The 19,335-nt window shown below is 38.2% G+C and overlaps 1 protein-coding gene across 1 annotated transcript in view; it reads left to right on the top strand.

The window, feature by feature from the left end:
• The window catches only part of ABCC11 (ATP binding cassette subfamily C member 11), a 77,562-nt gene that overhangs the window by 38,797 nt on the left and 19,430 nt on the right, over positions 1 to 19,335 (top strand). The window contains exons 15-22 of the mRNA XM_044659727.1: positions 617 to 751; positions 857 to 941; positions 2,353 to 2,442; positions 3,794 to 3,897; positions 5,709 to 5,921; positions 8,231 to 8,457; positions 13,984 to 14,121; positions 16,341 to 16,527. Of these exons, the coding sequence (XP_044515662.1) occupies positions 617 to 751; positions 857 to 941; positions 2,353 to 2,442; positions 3,794 to 3,897; positions 5,709 to 5,921; positions 8,231 to 8,457; positions 13,984 to 14,121; positions 16,341 to 16,527 (1,179 nt within the window). The remainder of the gene's footprint in view (positions 1 to 616; positions 752 to 856; positions 942 to 2,352; positions 2,443 to 3,793; positions 3,898 to 5,708; positions 5,922 to 8,230; positions 8,458 to 13,983; positions 14,122 to 16,340; positions 16,528 to 19,335) is intronic.

The raw sequence follows: 19,335 nt of genomic DNA on the forward strand, positions 1-19,335 counted from the left end.
TGGCTCCACTCCCAAGAGCAGAGATTTTAATGAAACACAGCCAGCTTGGTGGAGTGGCAAGAACTTTGGAATATTAACTAAATGGCATGGGTTCTAGCCCTAAATCTACCACAAATTTACCTCATGACTTTGGACAAGTCATCTCCCCTCTGTTGGCCTGTTTCTCTGTCCATAAAATTAGGGGGTTCCCCAAAGGCCCTTCCAACATCCTTTGAACATTCTATGAGTCCATCCCTCTGCTTCCAGACAGAAATGAATCCAATCCATTTCCTCAAACTCACCTAGAATCAGATTCTTAAAATACTATTGCTATTAATAAGAATAATGCTAGAGGCAGCTAGACAGTACAATGGATAGAGAAACAGACCTGGAGTAGAGGACCTAGGTTCAGATCTGGCCTCAGATATTTCTTAGTTGTGTGAACTTGGGCAAGTCACTTAACCTCAATTGCCTAGCTCTTATTGCTTTTCTATCTCAAAATTTATACTAAGACAGAGGGTAAGAGTTTAAAAAAATAAGAATAATGCCCTGAATAGTGATAGGGCATCTGACTTTTTTTTTCAGATTATTTTCACCTGCCATCTGATCTCATCTTCTCAACTTTATTTCTCTATAGTATTTACAGTTTTGTGACCAGATCATTTTACTAAAAGATGGGAGAATATGTGAAAGTGGAACCCATAATGAATTATTACAGAAGAAGGGACAATATGCCCAGCTCATACAGAAAATATGTGGAGAGAATACACAGGTAGACTATTGCCCTTAAAATAAGTCCCTCATCCTATGCTTCATGGAAAGAAACTATACAGTATTTTGGACATGTCTTTTAAAGAACTGATGACTTTTTCCCTAGAATGCAACAGATGGGGCTAAAAATACAGCAGAGAAGACACAGGTAGATCTCTACTCCCAGGAAGGATTTTCCAATGAAAATTCAGGTAATGCTACCTTTAAAATTTCATTGAGAATAATAATTCACGGTCCAATAGCCAAGATCAAGGCTCAGTGCATCCTTTCCCCTCCTTCCAGACAGAACAGCATCCAACCCTTTTGTGGGGTTCTTATTTTGGAAGTGATAGTGCTTGTTTTCACTTGAAGGAAAAAGAATCCTTTTTTTCCTGGGAGATGTCCCTTACCCACTTCAATGGTGGATGTGTGGTGGTTAAGGGTATGGGACTGGTGCATCAATGATAAAGAGATCAGATAAGAAGGTGATGCAACATAGTGGAAAGAGGACTGGGCTTTCTGAGACCTGGGTTCAAATCCTGTATTTGACATTTACGAGCCATGTGACCATGGGAAAATCACTTTACCTTTCTGTGACTCAGTATTCTTATATTGAGATATAATAATACTTGCACTACTTATCTCTCAAAGTTGATGTAAACAAAGTTTTATAAACTTTAAAGTGTTTTGGAATGTTAGTAATTATTTTAAGACAGAGATTCCAGGTCCAGAGCTGTGATCTAGAGGGATCAGATTAGAAACCTTAGATTGAAGAACTAAGCAGTACCAGGGCTGAAAGCTCCCAACAGAGCTAAGGAGATAGCCATGTCTTCAGCAATGAACAAAGGCAGACTTAGGGTTGTGAGAGCACTGTTCTGAGGCTGGCCCCATCCTCTCCAGCTCTGAAAAGCTCTTGGTATCTGAAAGTCTGACTCTATCTCTTTGAGGTAGAAGATGCTCCAATGGGCCTGGCATGACAGTCTAGGTTTACTAGGCAGTCCTGCACCCAAACTTATGGAGGGGGGTGGCATTTCCTCAGACTGCATTGTAACTTCAACATTTGTGTCATGTATAATTCATATAAAGTATGTTTCAGGGGATCTCACAGGTCTAATGTTGGGTCCCCAGTATCACCCCTCTTTTTGAGTTTCCCTAGGTGGGGTCCATGACAGAAAGCCCTTTTGTCTTCATAGGGAAGCTTGTTAGCAAAGCAACTGTCTTTCTTGGGATCCTTACCTTCCTCCTCCTTCTCCTCTAAGAAGATTAGAAGCCACTGTGAGGGACTGAAACCTAAGAAATAAAATGGGAAGCTTTTGTAATATCCTTCCACAGATCAATCCTCTCAATAACCAGTAATAATGTTGAATGCTGGATTAAAAAGGAAATGTTGGGTCTGGATCCGACTATGTGGCTATGGACTTTATTTCTCTAAACCTTGGTTTCTTCATAAAATGGAGGTAGTAGTATTTGTACAACTTATTCTTCATAGTTATTATGAGGAAAATACTTTTGTAAAATAATGTTCAAGAGAAGGAGAGTTGCTATTATTATGCCATTTCATAGGACAGCCAAGTGCAAGTGGTAACTTGTATAACAGATTTGAATATTTTCCCCTCTACCCAGGGCAGGGGACTCAGCTTACTGAAAAGGAGGAAATGGAAGAAGGTTCCCTGAACTGGAAAGTCTACCACCAATACATCCAGGGAGCAGGAGGTAATCTCATTCCTTGCATCTTACCTTGGTCTTTAGCTGATGTTAACCATGGGTAGGTACATTAGTGTTGGGCTTGGTACTGTAGATGGGATGTGCCAGTACCCTATAGCAAGAATACCTTTTTAGCCTTGGTTATAATCTTATGTGCTGGAATAGCATATGTCAGGGGAAGGGGATTGGGAGATAGCTCCACATTATTCCTAGGAATCCCTTCTATCACTTTCTTTTATTCTCTCCCCACTGGTAATCAGTAATTTGCTAAAGCACTTATATGGTGCTAGGTGCTATAGGAGAGATGAAATAGAAGATGATTCCTGCCTTCAAGAAGGTGACAGTCTAGCTGGGGAGACAAACATCTCTCTCCCCCCCTCTCTTCTTCCTTTCTCTGTCTCTCTCTGTCTCTGTCTCTGTCTCTCTCTGTCTCTGTCTCTGTCTCTCTTTCTGTCTCTCTGTCTCTCTGTCTCTCTGTCTCTGTCTCTCTCTCTGTCTCTCTCTCTCTCTTTGTCTCTCTCTCTCTCTCGCTCTCTCTGTCTCTCTCTCTTGCTCTCTCTGTCTCTCTCTCGCGCTCTCTCTTTCTCTCTCTCTCTCTCTCTCTCTGTCTCTCTCTCTCTCTCTCTCTGTCTCTCTCTCTCGCTCTCTCTTTCTCTCTCTCTCTCTCTCTCCCTCACTCTCTCCCTCCCTCCCTCCCCTTCTCTCTCTCTACACACACACACACACACACACACACACACACACACACACACACACATGTGGTGAGGGGTAGAGATGGCCAGGGAAGGCTTCATAAAGAAGGTGGGGCTCAAGTGGGATAAAGCAGTTGTAACATTGGAATAGGCATAGGCAGACAGCAATTTAAAAGGGCATGGGAATGTGATGGGAAGCATTGTGAATATTGGGGAGTGTTGTGATTTTGAAAGAAATATTGGAAAAGGGCCCCTATCCTAGTATCTCTCATGATATCCTTATGGGCAAGGTTGAGGAAGGTAGGATGGACAATAGTATGGATAATAGAATTGGGTGGAGTCATGTTTACTCCAAAGACTGGTCCCAAGAAAATGGATCAGTTTCAACCTGGATGGTGGTCCCAAGCAATGGATTATAATATCCCATCCCCAGTCTTATTATATGATCTTTTACCCAGCACCACTGCCCCTACCATTTTCAAAACTCATCCCTCTTGTCCTACAACTAGGTCACCATGATGTTCAAGATAGAGAGAGGTTCCAAGGGGAGAGAACCAAGAATTCAGGGGCCAGATTTGTCCAGTCAGCTTGGGAAGATTGACTCTAACAATGTCTTCCAGCTATCTGAGAACTAATCCTCATCTCTCTTTCCCTCATCCCCACCTCAGGTTACATCATTGCTTTCCTGACTTTCCTCTACCTTATGGTAAACGTCAGCCTCACAACTTTCAGCTACTGGTGGTTGAGCTACTGGCTCCATAACGGCTCAGGAGTAAGTGCAGGAAGGATGACTTTCTAGGGGCTGGTTCTGCTGTGATGAATAGGGCACTGTGCTGAAAGGGGCATTAACCTAGGATAGGGCTAGTCTGCTGCCTAACAGTCCTAGTGAGAGATGACAACACACATTTACCTACAAGCACAACAACAACAATGCATTTATTAAGACTTGTTATGTGCCAGACACTGTACTAGGCATGGGAGATACAAAGTAGAAAGTGTGAAAAACAGTCCTCACCTTCAAGGAGTTTACATTCTGCCACTCTTCACAAAGGTGACAAGTCATGTCACTAAAAGCACTGTATATGAGTAGAGGAACATGAGAAGTCATTCATGTCCAAAAATAACCCCTTAAATTTTACCATTAATAGGCTGTTTATTTAGGTTAAACATTGCCTTTTTCTTGTGGATCAGCTTTCAAAATGCATTTGACCCTAGAAGAGAATAGTTCATTAACCCCATAGTAAGTACTTTACCAAATCACTTCATTCTCTACCATGTGGCATGGGAGATAACATAGAATAATGAGTAAAAAAATCTCTCACTAAATCTAGAATCAAGAGGATGTGGATTCAAGTCCCTACTTTGATTTTTTAAACTGTATGACTAGACAAGTCATTTTCCAGGCCTCAATTTACTTATTTGTAAAATGAGAATATATCCTTATCTGCAAAATGAAAATAATAATATATGCATGACCTACCTTCCATAATTGTGGGAGAGTATTTGTAAATATTTAAGGGCTATAGAATTGTGAGCTGTTATTATTATAAGCAGAACATTATTATAACATTATAAGAGGAACATTATTATAACATTATAAGGAGAATATTATTATAAGGACACTGAGTATCTTGTGGGTAGAGTATGTAAATGGGTATAGGAAGAGGTGGAAAAGGTCCAGTAAGCAACTATGGCCAACTTCACAATTTTCCTGAAGGTTGACTAGCCCTGTCATGAAATCAATGTGCAACCATAGGCAGTCAAAATGTTTCCTCACTTTAGATCTTGGTTTCATCATCCGTAAAAAAAAGGGCTAATAATTCTTGTCCAGACCTGACGGTATTGGGTAAACACCAAATTAGGTAATAGATGTGAATGTATTTTGAAAAATCTAAAATGTTCTATGCCTATAATCTCTGGAAACTCCAAGACACAGGGAATTCCAGGATATTCTGTTCTTCAAACTTGATATTGCCTGTTCCTTTCTTCTATGTGAGTCTTATTTCCCCCTTATTGTCTTCTTATCCCTTCCTGTATTTGCTTGAAAGTTTCCAAATGTCTCCTATCTAAATCTACCATTTTCTCCTTATTACCTGAATAATTATTGTCCATGTTGTAACTGAATTGAAGTCAAGAACTTCTGGGCTGCAGCTGTGGCTCAGTTGGGTGGATTAGTCTTATTTTTTCTCAATCCACATCATCAGAAGCATGATCGGGCAAGGGATGAGATAATAGTTTTTCTAAGCATGCCAAGGAAGGAGGTGGAAACTTTGATATTGTAGTAGACATGCAGATTAAATTCATACAGATAAACACAAACCCTCCTGAACAGTGGGTAGAGAAGGCGATTTGGGGAATCAGATCAATCCATATTGCTAGTTAGAGAAAGCTTCAGGAAAGGGTGTGTCATGAGTATAGAGTTTGGCAAGGTAGAGGAGCAAGAGGAAGTCATGTTAAGATTGGAGATACAGAAGAGGGAATTTCAAAATGGGATCTCACTGAGTATAAACTCCTGATTCCATTTGAATAGAGAATAAAAGCCTTGTCCCTTTGCCACAGTGTTCTCCTTATTCTCTCTCTAAGGACAATAACAGCAGCAAAAGCAATGGAACAGAACAGATGGGTGACTATGAGGACCCAGGAAGCATATTGGACAATCCCCAGCTGCCTTTATACCAGTTAGTGTATGGAATGTGTGGCCTACTACTGCTTTTTACAGGTATCGTCTCGTCAGTCGGTTTCACCAAAGCAACAAAGAAAGCATCCACTGCCTTTCACAACATTCTCTTCATGAAGGTACAGTAATCATGGTGTGGGGCTTCCAGCTTGGCTTTGCTCTGGGGCCATGAACTTTACAGGTATGGGAGAAGTGAGTAGACAATAATGTGTGTCTAGGGGTTTTAGTGGATGCAGTTTCAATAAGTTGGCAACATGACAACCAAAAAAACTAAAACAATCTTAAGGGTACATTCAGAACAAGGAAGGTGATAGTCATGCTGTACATCTCTGTTATGTTCATATCTGACACCGTATTTGAGAAAGGACATTGAAAAACCACAGTGCATCTGGAGAAGAGCAGATGGAAAAAGGACAATGGGAAATATGGATAGTAAGATGGTAAGATGTCACATGAAGTTTGGTTGAAGGAACTAGAGATGGTAAACCTGGAGAAGAAGACTCAGAGAGTGAGCATCAGAGCTATCATCAAGCACCTGAAGGGTTGTTATGTGGAAGGATTAGACTGGCTCCATTTGGCCCTTGAGGCAGGACTTAGAATAAAGGATGCAATTTGCAGAGGCATAGGTTTTAGCTATATATATTTGAAATCTTGTATATTAAATATTATTTCTTTTCCCAGTTCTTTCATTGTTTTAGATTATAATAAACAAAATATGAAACCTTAGGGAAATTTGTTTAGCTTCAAAAGTGAAAATCTGAGCCCTATGAAGTGAATTTTCTTTTTCTTACCCTCTGCACTCCATTCTCTGCCAAGTGTCTATTTCTCAAATATCAGGTGGGCCATTTGTACAACAGGAATTCCTAATGTAGAAAAATTTTTTCTGGGTGGGAGGATTTGTAGTCCTGGGTTTAAGTGCCATCTGTGGAAATATGGATTTCAAATGCTCCAGTTGTCCTTCATGTTCTCAAGATTACTGTTTTATGATCTAGTTGTCATTCCTCTGACCAAAATGAACAAATTTTTCCCCCTGGAAATTTACAAACCTCTTCAGAGCCAGAGATTCTAGCAACAACTCAATTTCAAATGATATAATGGGTTGTTAGTTGACTTCCAAGTAAAAATTTGATGAGATTTTGGTTGAGTATGTCTCTCCTTGCCTTTAATATTAATGTCTGATAGAAATAGTTTTTGCAAATGCGCAACACTAACCTTCCTTATACAGCTTTGGTTGGTTATTTTCTGGGCTTGGTTTCAGGCTCTTAGAAGACTAGATAATATATGTATATAGCATGGGAGGTGACTTGATTATAAAAGCATAAACATACTTCTAAGCAAAGCATAAGGAAAGGCAGATGAAAGCAATATTTAATAATGTATTTGGAGTCAGAAAACCCAGACTTAAATTCTAACTGCTCCAAACTATGATGTGACAGTACATTATTTCCTTTCTCTGGGTCCCAGTTTCCTAATTTGTAAAGATTGGGGACTGGACTGGATGATCTCTTAAGATCTTTTCTACCTCTGAATCTGTTGACTCTCTATAGTGTCCCGTATTCTCTTTCCCCCATTGTTTTACTATCATGTTCATCCTTCTTCCTCTAAAACCATATAGCGCCTTATTTTTTGTACCTTTCCTCTGCATTTCCTCATACTATTTTGTTCCCTGCTTGAGTCTGTGTGTGTTTTATCTTTCCTACCATATTATAAGTTTTGTAAGGATGAGAGGATTCTGTCAGATTTAGTCTTTGTATGTCTAGTACTTGCACTTAGTAAATGTTTGTTAAAATGAAAGATTAGAATTCTGAATTAGCTGTGGCAGCATTGTTATGGGCTATGTGTATTTGCTATCCAGGATATATGCATTCCAGCTGAATTTAATTCCCAGAATATTTTATAATCCAATTAACTGGATGTTCACTAATGATTCAAAGGTTTTATTTTTCCTTATTAGTGGATACTTTTAACTTTCTACTATTTCAATTAGGTGAATTTTTGGAAAAGAAAAATGTACTTATGAATTCAAGAAATTATCAGTGATCAATCAATAAGCATTTATTAAACATCTATTATGTGTCAGGCATTGTGCAAGGCATTAAGGAAACAAAGAAGGAAAAACAGTATGTGCCCTCAAGAAATTTGCATTCTATCAGGAAATGGAAAGTTTAATTAACCACACCACAATTATTTACCGAGTACTTATTATATGGCAGGTTGTGCCTAGGCTAGGCAGTTAGCAGTAGAAAGAGCTCTGGATTGGAACTCAGTAGCTCTTACTGCCTGTGTGACCTTAGTCATGTTACATGATCTCTTTAGGGCTTTGCCTATTTCCTCTGTAAAAAGATGAGGCTGGATGCATCAGTGCATTCTGCTCTGTGATTCTGCCTGCAGAACCTTGCACAATGCTAATGCTTTTCTCTCTCCACAGATTCTCCGTTGCCCTATGAGTTTCTTTGACACAACTCCTAATGGTCGACTCTTGAACTGTTTTTCCGGTGACTTGAATGAGTTGGACCAGATCCTGCCACTGATTGAGGAACAGTTCTTACTTTTGTTTTTCATGGTGGTGTCTATTTTGATCGTTGTGGTCATACTGTCGCCTTATTTCCTGATTGTCGCAGGCGTCATTGGTGTTATCTTTTTAGTTTTATTTCAGTGAGTAGGTTTCTCAGACAACTTTGCATTAATTTGAGAATGAAAAGTATTGTATGATTCATAATTCTCATATTAGTAAAACTTGCATACTGTAATTGATAGCTCAAAAATCCACATAGAGTGGATAGACTAGGATAAGAGAAGATAGCACAAAGTCAAAAATTAGCAAGGACAATTAATGTTAGTGTATCCAAAGCCCAGTCCTGTATTCAAGGCCATTGAAGGGCAACACAGCACTTCTTCCTAAAAACCATGGCTGGCCAAAATAGAAACTCCCTCCTGAGGACTAATGTCAAACAGTTTTGTGAACCCTCTGACCCGGAAAGAGTTGCACTTACATTGTATAATATGTTGGAGCTAAGAAAAAATCCAAATGGCAAGGCTCTGAGCACAGATGGATTTGAGGACCTCTTTCAATAATTCCATGCACTCTTGAGAACTACTAAGCTAGAAGACATATTCTGGAAGGAGTCTGAATTACTGAAGAAAGATGCATTCTCTATGGGGAAGAGACGTTCTGGAACTAAACTTTACTGCAGTGGTCTCATTCTCCTAGGGTCCTCATTCACCTCTAAGTGTTTGGGTCCTGTTCCAATTCAATAAATAACTGAGTGAAACATCTGTATGGGGGTCATTTATCAAGCAATAAGAGAGATTTGAGGAGCAATAAAACATACTGCCTGCCCTCAAGGAGCTTAAAATCTATTATTAGAGATAACAGAGGAATAGAAATAATAACACCAGAGGCTAAAACATAAGTGAAATTCAAAGGAACCAAGGCCAGTGATTTTGGGAATGAGAAGAAGGGTGAAATGATAAGCAGGGAATGAAGGCAACGGATTGTAGTTTGGCAAAGGCCTAATTTTAATAGCTCCTTTTCTTAAGGTGAACATAAAAATTATGAGCTTTCTTTTTTGAGATTTCAACAAAAGTCAGAAAATAAAAGAATTTTGCAGATAAATGCCAAATAGTAATATGATGTAGTAGAAAGAATACTGGATTTGGGAGTTTGACTGAGGTTTAAATCCCAGCCTACTTCTTGCTACTTGGGTAACCTTAAGGCAAGCCATAACCTCTTTGGACCTCAATTTCCTCATCTTGTGAAATGAAGGGGTAGGACTACTTACAGCTTCAAATCTATGATTCTAAAGCAGAGATGTCAAACTCTTAGCTGCAGGTCACATGGGCAGGTAGAACTCCATTGAGAACCATATTAAAATGTAACTGGGAAATGTTTAACAAAATAAACAAATACAATAAAACCTAAATAATATTAATTTATGGTTTTCTAAGTCAATATGCAGCCTGTAGAAATCTGTTTCTATTTGAGTTTGACATCTCTTTTAAGGCCCATAAAAAGAAAGATTGATTACCTCCAGTTATTGGATTAAAGAAGGCTTATAGAGGAGTGAGTTTGGAAGGAAGAATAGGATATCAAAAGGAAGAGGTAAATACTCTAGGCATATGAAATGGTACATATTGAATACAATAAGTACAGTTAGATAGTCAGGATATCTTTTTGGAAGAAAGCTCCTTCTATTTACTCCAAAAAAAATTCCATCCACTGCATGGTATTACATTTACTTCACATCAGAAATTGATAAAATTTTCCTGGCCAATAGTCCTTTCCTGTCCATCCCATACCTAGCAGGTTGGGTAGATCCACTTGGTCAAACTGAGGGCTGGGATCTATCTTCAAATACTAAGCCTCCCCCCCCCCCCCAAATACTATGACAATATAAGGTTTATTTTTTTGGCATTTCAATAAAAACTAGAAAATAACAAAATTTTATGGATATATACCAGACAGTGATATGCCATGGGTCCAATATCTAATGTACTTATGGAATATATCTTCTGTTATCATTGGGTATTTAGGTGGCACAGTGGATTAAGTGCCAGGCCTATTGTTAGAAAGACTTATCTTACTGAGTTAAAATCTTACTTTAGATATTTAGTAGTTATTCAACTCCAGGTAAATTGCTTCACCTTGTTTGTCTTAGTTTCTTCATCTACAAAATAAGCTGGAGAACAAAATGAAAAACCACTCCAGTGTCTTTGCCAAGAAAACACCAAATGGGGTCATGGAGAGTTAGACATAACTGAAAAACAACTGAACAACTACAAATGATCATTACCTGTGTTTGTATCATAGTGCTCTAGTCATTCATTAAGTCAATCAAAAATATGCTTTTAAGGGCTGTGTGCAGAGCACTATGCTAGATAAAAAGGGAGATATAAGATTTAGATAAAAATACTTATTTTGCTTTCACAGATCTTAGAGTCTAGTAGAGTGATAAGACAAACAGCTGTAAAACATATTACATGTTAAATGCATTAGAAAGTTGCAGAACAAATTATTAAGGGACGTCAGGAGGAGCAGAGAGTCATCCAGTTTTAACACAGAACACGTGAAGGATAAGAAAGAAGACTGAAAAAGTGACACTAGATTGTGTTAGGCCTTGGATGAAAGACAAATGGACATGAGTTTTATTGAGGAGGAGATAGAGAGTCACTGAAGTTTTTTGAACAGTATCGTGAGATGATGAGACATATGTATAAGGAATATTATTCTATTTGTGGGATGAGGGATATATTAGAGAAAAGAATGTGTAGAGAGGTAGGAAGACTTGCCAGAAGTTTGTTAGAGTATTAATTCTGGTGGGTGTTCATGAAAGCTTGTACTAAGATCGTGATAATGGGAAGACAAGAGGAGGAGATGGGTGTGAAAATGTGGCAGAGATAGAACTGATGGGGCCTTGCCATCATTTGAACTGGCGAGGGAAACAACAAAGGCAAAGGAAACTCCAAGTTATAAACATGGGAGATAAAATAAATGGGTGCTACAAATAGAAACATGGAATCAGAGGGAAGAATGGATCAGATAGGTTAAGGGCCTTCATTAAATATGTGGGAAGAGTGGGAGCCAGACTTAAGGGCAATGGGCTCAGGTTGGTAGTGGAGGAGAATGCACTTGTGTCTGGATATGCTCCCTCTCCTTTCCGTGGTAGCAGCTCACTCAGAGCCAGGCTCATGTTTCCCTAGCATAACTTTGACCTTTAATGTTATTATTTCATTATATTTTCAATTTAGCATATTGGGTTTAAGTTTTAAGTTTTAAAACTAAAACTTAAAGTTAAACTCTTATGAGAATCTGTGTGAAGTGTTTGCGAAAGTACTGAACAGAGACTCGAAGCACTATGGCTCTAGACTTGTCCCTTACTACCCTGTATCTATCCTCAGGCAAATTATTTTATTCCTCTGGGCTTCAGTTTCCTCCTCTGTAAAATCAATAAAGCCCAAAAACTCCCTGGTCAATCCCCACCATTTGATTTCTCTATACTGACCCTAGGGCTGCTGAGCATCACTAAAAAAAAAAAAATAAAAAAATCATAAAACCAATGTCAGCTACTGCAGGTTTGTTGCACAACAATCTGTGTTCCCTCACTACTTCTTGAAAGCCCATTTAATCTACCTTTATTGGCTCATCTTATGCTCCATAGCATCTATTCTAAACCTTTCCTTTTCTTCCTTCAATCTTAATTCCTCCTCCACCTCCCACCGTTATAGCGGATGAGCTAACCTCCTACTTCAGTGAAAAGATTGGGGCCATCTGTCATAAGCTTTTTCAGCCCCACTTCTTCATTCCTCAAATGAAGGATCATCAGCATTGGCATCACCCACTCTCTCTTCCCCTCTGGCCATAAAAGAAGACATATCTCATTAGATTAACTCTACTTGTACCCCTGATGCCATTCTCTTCTATCCATGCCAGGACCTTGTTTCAGCAGCCATCCCACTCTCAAATATCTTCAGTTTTCCTCTTCATTTTCCCCTTCCTATTTGCCTAAAAACAAGTCTGGGTCACTCCAGACCTTAAAAGTATTGCCCTTCTATCTTATCCACCTACCGGCCTATCTCTCTCTCCTCCACTTCATTGCTAAATTTATTGTAAAAAGCTGCTTAAATCCATCACTTTCAATTCACTATTTATTTTTTGTTCTCTCCCTCCTATTCTTTCTTTAGTTCTTGGAAATTAGTCTTCCACCCTCACCATTCTATAGAAACTTCTCTTTCTGAGGTTACCAGCGATCTCCTAATCACAAAATCAAATGATCTCTCTTTTGTTCTTCATTCTGTTTTTTTTCTTGGTAGCCTTTGATACTGTTGAACACTTCTTCCTACTGGTTCCCGTTTCTTCTTTGGCTTCAGAAATGCCGGTCTTTCTTGGATCTCCTGTTTCTTTAACCGTTCTTGCCTTCTCTCATCTTCCCGATTCTTTAATATGGATGTTCCTCAGGGGTCTGTTCTTGGCTTTCTTCCTTCTCTATGCTTTCATTTTGGGCAATTTCATTCCTTTCTGTAGTTGAGTTTTAGCTAACACTTCTATGCAGATGATTTACAAATTCATCTTTAGTCCTGACTACTCTTGTGAGTTCTAGGTTCATAATCTCCTAGTAGAAGTTCCATAAGCAACTTTAACTCTTTTCTCTCATTGTCTTTCCTATGAACAGATTTGTTCATCTCATTTTTCTGCTCGATAAATTTCAGTGCCTTATTACTTTATCTCACCTTGGTACAAGCCTCATGGCACTTAGACCTAGCCAGGTCATCTTGCCCAAATCCCTTACTTTATAGAGGAGAAAGCGGAATAGAAACTAAAGGTACTTGTCCAAAGTCACACACGAATTATGTAGGAGAGCTGGAATTCCAACTCAACACCTCTAAAGACATGGTGCTTTCCACTATGTCATCCTGCCTCTCAATCCCTTTGTCTGACATTTAAGACCCACCATAATCCATCTGTCTTCTCTCATATTAATCCCTTCCATCCTGCATTGCTTTCTGCTTCCTGCATGTCCCTTTCCCTCCCCTTGCTTCTGTGCCTTTTTTTCAACTGTTCCGTTGTGTCTAGCATACTGTCCCTTATTTTCATCTTTTGAATTCCTCCCTATCACTTAAAGTCCAACTTAAATTCTACTTTCTTCATGTAGCTTTCTCTGATTGCTTTGATTATAATGATTTCTCTCTGAGTTCACATGACTCTTTTTTTGTGCCTCTTTCACAATGTATGTTAGCAATGATTGTGTTCTATCTCCTGTTACACTGTCATCTTCATAAGGGCAGAGTCTATGTCTAGTCTTTAAAAAATCTTTGCTTGCTGTCTTAGTAACAACTCTAAGACAGAAGGGTAAGGGCTAGGCAAACAGGGTTAAGTGATTTGCCTAGGGTCACATATCTAGGAAGTGTCTGAGTTCAGATTTGAACTTAGGTCCTCTGGACTCCATGCCTGGTGCGCTGTCCATTGTGTGCCCCTCACTATGTTTTATCTAAACTATGCATCTTTACACACACTAAGACATAATGATTTACACATGACAGGTGCTCAATAAATATTTGAATGAATGAAGGGGCTGGAATGAGATGAATGCTAATGGAGCTATTGTGCCAACTAAACCAGCCATGGTTTGCCTGGGAACATCATAAGTATAGAAAAATATGTAACTGACCCTTCTTATTTTTTAGGGCTTTCAAGAAGACCATCAATGTGATCAAGAGGCTAGAGAACTATAGCAGATCTCCATACTTTTCTCATGTCCTTACCTCTCTGCATGGTCTGAGCTCTATACATGTATATGGGAAAACCAATGACTACATCCAGGAGTAAGTAACTATTGATTTGTTCTTGGACCTGAGAAATAGAGTTGGGGGAGAGAACGGTAGAGACAGACATAGCCTTACCTCCAGATCTATTATTGGTTAGAAAGCCAATGGGATCAAAGTGACTTGAGTTCAAGCCCTGCCTATGAACCTGTTAGCTGTGTGACCCTAGAAAAGTCGTTTAATCTCCTAGTGTCTTAGGTAACTATTGAAGAGTTAGTATCAGAATAGCTATTAATATGCACTGGGGTGTGCATGTATGTTGGGTGGGGGGAACTCCTCACCTAGAGTTCCTTACATCAATGCAATTAGCTCTGGACCAAGAAAAAAGATTCTTCTACTGATATCCTCCTTTAATGCCTTGTCATAGTATAAATTTGCCCCTGGGTTAGGCCATTTATTCCAGAAGAACATAAGTTCTGGCAGGTTCTCTTGAGCTGTAAACATTTTGAATAAAGGGTCTTTTGTCTACTGGATCTATCATCAGAGTATCATCAGGGCCACATTTAGAAAGGTTCACAATTCAGGGGGTTGGCTTCCAGTGGATAAGGTTTTTGACCACACCAACTCATGATCATTTTTGGAAGAGGGAAAATGGCAACAGTGGAGGAATATCCCACAGTGAGGAAATCTGGGATCTTTTGAAGTATTGAAGCAAGTGTCATTTTATTCATATCTAGAATTACAGATTTTAAGAGCTAGAAGGGACCTCAGAAATTGTCCAATCTGATCCTTCCCTGTTAGATGAATTCCCCCTCTATAACATCTCTGAAATAAGTTCCTCTTGCTTCTTGCAGAACAGGTCTAGTGATGAAGAACTCAGTACTTCATGGGGCAGTCAATGTCATTGTTGTACAATTCATTGTGAGAATGTAGTATGTTTAAAAAGTACCTGATAAAATAATTTTATATTATTTGATATCAAAAATTTGATATAAAAATTGATAAAATAACAAGAATAAAAATTCCACTAAATAAAAACATTCCTCCCACCCCTATAGAGTTGACCCCTATCCTTCTACTCTATGCCATTATTTTCAAATTTTCAGTTTTTTCACTACTACTTGGGTTGGTTATAATCACTGAATGAGTGTCCAGTATATACAAAGATATGCTGGGTCCCTTAGGACTTCTCAAAGAAAAGAAGTAATACAATCCTTGATCTCAAAGAATCCACAATGCAATGATGCTAAAGGTAATATAAAACACAGAAACACAAGACAGATTCATATCCAGATCCAGATATACAAAACATACTAATGATTTCTCAAGTGGCAATCTATAAACCAGAATTCACTCTTAACCACATACCTAAATATAATGATACTTGATGCCCATAATAATGAAGAAAAGATGTTAATCATAGTTATAGACTAAGAATATTTTATGATCTTCTCATTCGCTGAAAAAGGATAACCAAACTGTGGTATGTATGATTATTTCTCAATTGACCAATATTTAGAAATCAATACAAATTCACATTTATATATAATACTTGAAGTTTTATAAAACACTTTCCTTACAGCCACAGGTGAACTATGCAAGTATTATTGACCCCTGTTTAACAAATTAAGAAACTGAAGTTAATCAATAGTCACATAGTAAAGGCTATGAAGCTGAGTCTTGAATTGGAATGGAATGGAAAGGGCATCAACTTTGTAGCCAGAAGATAGACACAAATTCTACTCCTGATGCTTATTATCTATGTGACTTGGTAAATTATTTAACTCTCCTAGATGTTAGTTCCTCATTTGTCAGTTAGGATTATCCAATTAGATGGCTTTTGGGCAATCTTTGTCTTATCTTTCCTTATCTGTAAAATGAGTGTTAGACTAAATGATCTCTGAAGCTTTTTCCAGTTTTAAAACTTTGATCCTGAGATCTTGGTCTCCTGATTTCAAGGGCAGTGCTTTTCCTACCACCCCACATACTTCCCTAACCAGAATATCTGGTTGCTTAACTGCCAGATAACAAAATGCTTGTTATACACATATGAGTGTGAAGTTAATGCCTGGATGAGTAAAGACTGGGTGGCTTTTCTGGAAAGGCTTCATGATAGAGATGTATCTTAAACAGTATGCCAAGGGAGGGGAGGGCTGTGGTTTGGCAAACAGAGGTGGGAGGGCTTGAGCTGTGAGCTGGAGGTGGCATCACAGAAGAACATTGGAGATGGATTTGATTTGCATGATTATTACTCCCACAATACCTCTATCTCATTCTAGATTCAGAAGGCTCACAGACAACCTCTGTAACTATATAATGCTGTTTGTATCTTCAACACGTTGGATCTCATTGAGACTGGAGCTCCTAACCAACTTGATGACCCTAGCAGTGTCCTTGTTTGTGGTTCTGAGTCCTTCTTCTTTAAGTTATTCCTATAAAGCCATGGCCATGAGCTATGTCCTGCAGGTGAGCATGGTAATAGATTGTTCTCCTTGGCTCTGTGCCTGCTATGTCTAGGGGTGAGATTCATTATGGACTTGGACTTATCTTGTTCCTTTGTACTGCTTGATATCATGTGTGTTGAGGGGTTGTGTGAAAAGCATCAAAGGCAGAAAGTTCCTGCTGATATAGTATGGACATAATCAAGCAAAGATCAATAAATGGGAAATATGGATTGGTGGGACTGAAAGGCCAGGGGTGTGAGATAGCATCTAAAACTGAATTAGGGACAGAAAGAAATCACAATATTTGGGGCAGGGGTAGTGAGGAGGATTCTGAAAGGGCAAGTCTCCCAGTCAAATGGCTGTAGGTAGATTACCAAGGAAGGCAACAAAGCTTCAAGTCTGAGAAAGGCTTCTCTCTATTAGCTGCGATCATTTGTTCTGTGGGCATGATGTATTAGTGTTCTTGTCTTAAACAGCTGACACTATCTTTCACCAACCTCTGAATTCTGTTCAAGGGGAGGATCACTATCACAGATGCTTTTGTTATTCTTGATGGCAACGGCTTACTTTAAGTGGTGGTGGATAGGCAAGGAGTAAGGATGATGGAGTCCAGAACTCTGCCTCTCTCTACTCCTATGACATACCTAAACAGTTACCCTAGACCAGTGGTGGAGTGCCCAAACTGCAACTCTCACTCTGCATGTGAGCCTGACAGGGGAGGGTGGAAGTGTTTCCATTTGACTGCTAGGCAGAGGGGCAGGTCATGTGAGAAATGCCCTCAGACACACATGGAGAGGGGGAAGGGAGCAGTCTGCTCTGGCATGCATGCCATAGGTTCACCAACATGGCCCTAGACTCTCATGTTTAAAACGATAGGGATATAAAGCTCCTTGTTATTTGTGCACTGATAAATAATGGACTAGTAATCATCCATCTGAAAAATCATAGCCTTGAAATTATGGCTGTGAAGTATTTACTGATGTTTTAACCAAGTTTCAACATTTTCTTACTCTAAAAAGGGAAATTGTGCTGTGACTAATTTTATATTTCCTGACATTTTATTTTATGTTTTTAATTCCAAATTTTACAAAGTCAAATAAAACAGGCATTTTCATTTACAAAGAAAAGAAGATTATACATAAATGAAATCACAAATTTCTTACATCTTTAGCTTACTTTTCTTCATTGCTACATAATAAATCCCATACAAAATTTTCAAAGTTTTCCTGCTTGTCTATTTTTCCTTCTGGATTTTTGTTTATTTATTTGGTTTATTAAAAGAATCCATAAGTGTCCCAGTTCCTCCCGACCATTCTTGCATCACAGAAGGTATCATCTGGGAGACAGACATGTTCATACAAATAGAATTTTTCATGTTTTCCCTTTTAGTTCATTATCTGGAGGTAACATACACAATTTATTCTTCCAGTATTAATTATTTAACTGTGTATAATATTCTCTGGGTTCTACTCATTTCACCATTTATTATCCCGAGTAGTTCTTTCCAAGCTTTTTAAAAAAAATTAACGTGCTCATTGCTTCTTAGGTACAATAATATCCCATCACAATCATATACACAATCTGTTTAACCATTCTTCAATTGATGGACATTCCTTCAATTTCCAATTGTTTACCACCACAAAGAAAGTTGCTATATTTTGGAACTTATGGATTATTTTACTTTTCCCTTGATCTCCTTGGGAAACAGACCCTGCTTCTAAGAGTTTTATATATATGCACAATTATATGTATATACAATTTTATAACTCTTTGAGTTTAATGTTTAATTCTAAATTGCTCTCCAAAATGGTTGGATCAGTTCATAGCTCCACCAAAGTGCATTAGGGTCTCCATTTTACCACATCCCCTTCAACATTTGTCATTTTAACCAATCTGATGTGTATGAAATGATATCCCAGAATTGTTTTGGCTTGTAAATTTCTTTGATCACTGGTGAGTTGGAACATTTTTCACTTACCTATTTATGGCTTTGATTTCTCCATCTAAAAATTGTCCATATCTTTTGCCCATTTATCAATTGGGGGATGATTTCTATTCTTATAAATTTGCAAAATTCTCTATATATTTTAGATATGAGACCTCTATTTGAGAAGTTGCTTATAATGCCACCATGCCATCCCCAATTTTTGCTTTCCTTCTAATCTTGGTAACATTTGTTTTCTTTGTACAAGACCCTTTCAATTTAAACTCACAATTATCCCTTTTATATTTCACAATGCTCTCCATCTTTTATTAACTGACACAGTCCTCTTCTTTCCATAAATGATAGGTAATATGTTCCATGTTCTTCCAATTTGTCTATAATATCTCTTTTTATGTATAGATCATGTATCCATTTTGATCTTATCTTGGTGAATGGAATAAGATATTGGTCTATACCTAGTTTCTACCAAACTACTTTCTAGTTGTCCCAACAGATTTTACTAAATGGTGATTTGAACTTGGATCTATGCTACAAGGTTATTATAATCTTTTACTGCTGTTTGTTGTATGTCTGATCTGTTCCACCACTGATCTACCTTTCTATTTCTTAGCCAGTACCAGATAGTTTTGATAATTACTGCTTTAAAATACAATTTAAAATCTGGTACTGATAGACCTCCTTCCTTTATATTTTTCATTAATTCTTTTGATATTCTTGATCTTTTGTTCTTCCAAATGATTTTATTTTTTCTAACTCAATGAAATAATTTTTTGGTAATTTAATTGGGATGGCATTGAATAAGTTTAAGTAGGATTTCCATTTGAGTGATATTGGCTCTGCCCATTCATGACAATGGATAGTTCTCCAATGACTTAGATATGACTT

This window comes from Gracilinanus agilis, chromosome 2 (genome assembly GCF_016433145.1).
Source record: "Gracilinanus agilis isolate LMUSP501 chromosome 2, AgileGrace, whole genome shotgun sequence".
Classification (NCBI taxonomy): Eukaryota; Metazoa; Chordata; class Mammalia; order Didelphimorphia; family Didelphidae; genus Gracilinanus; species Gracilinanus agilis.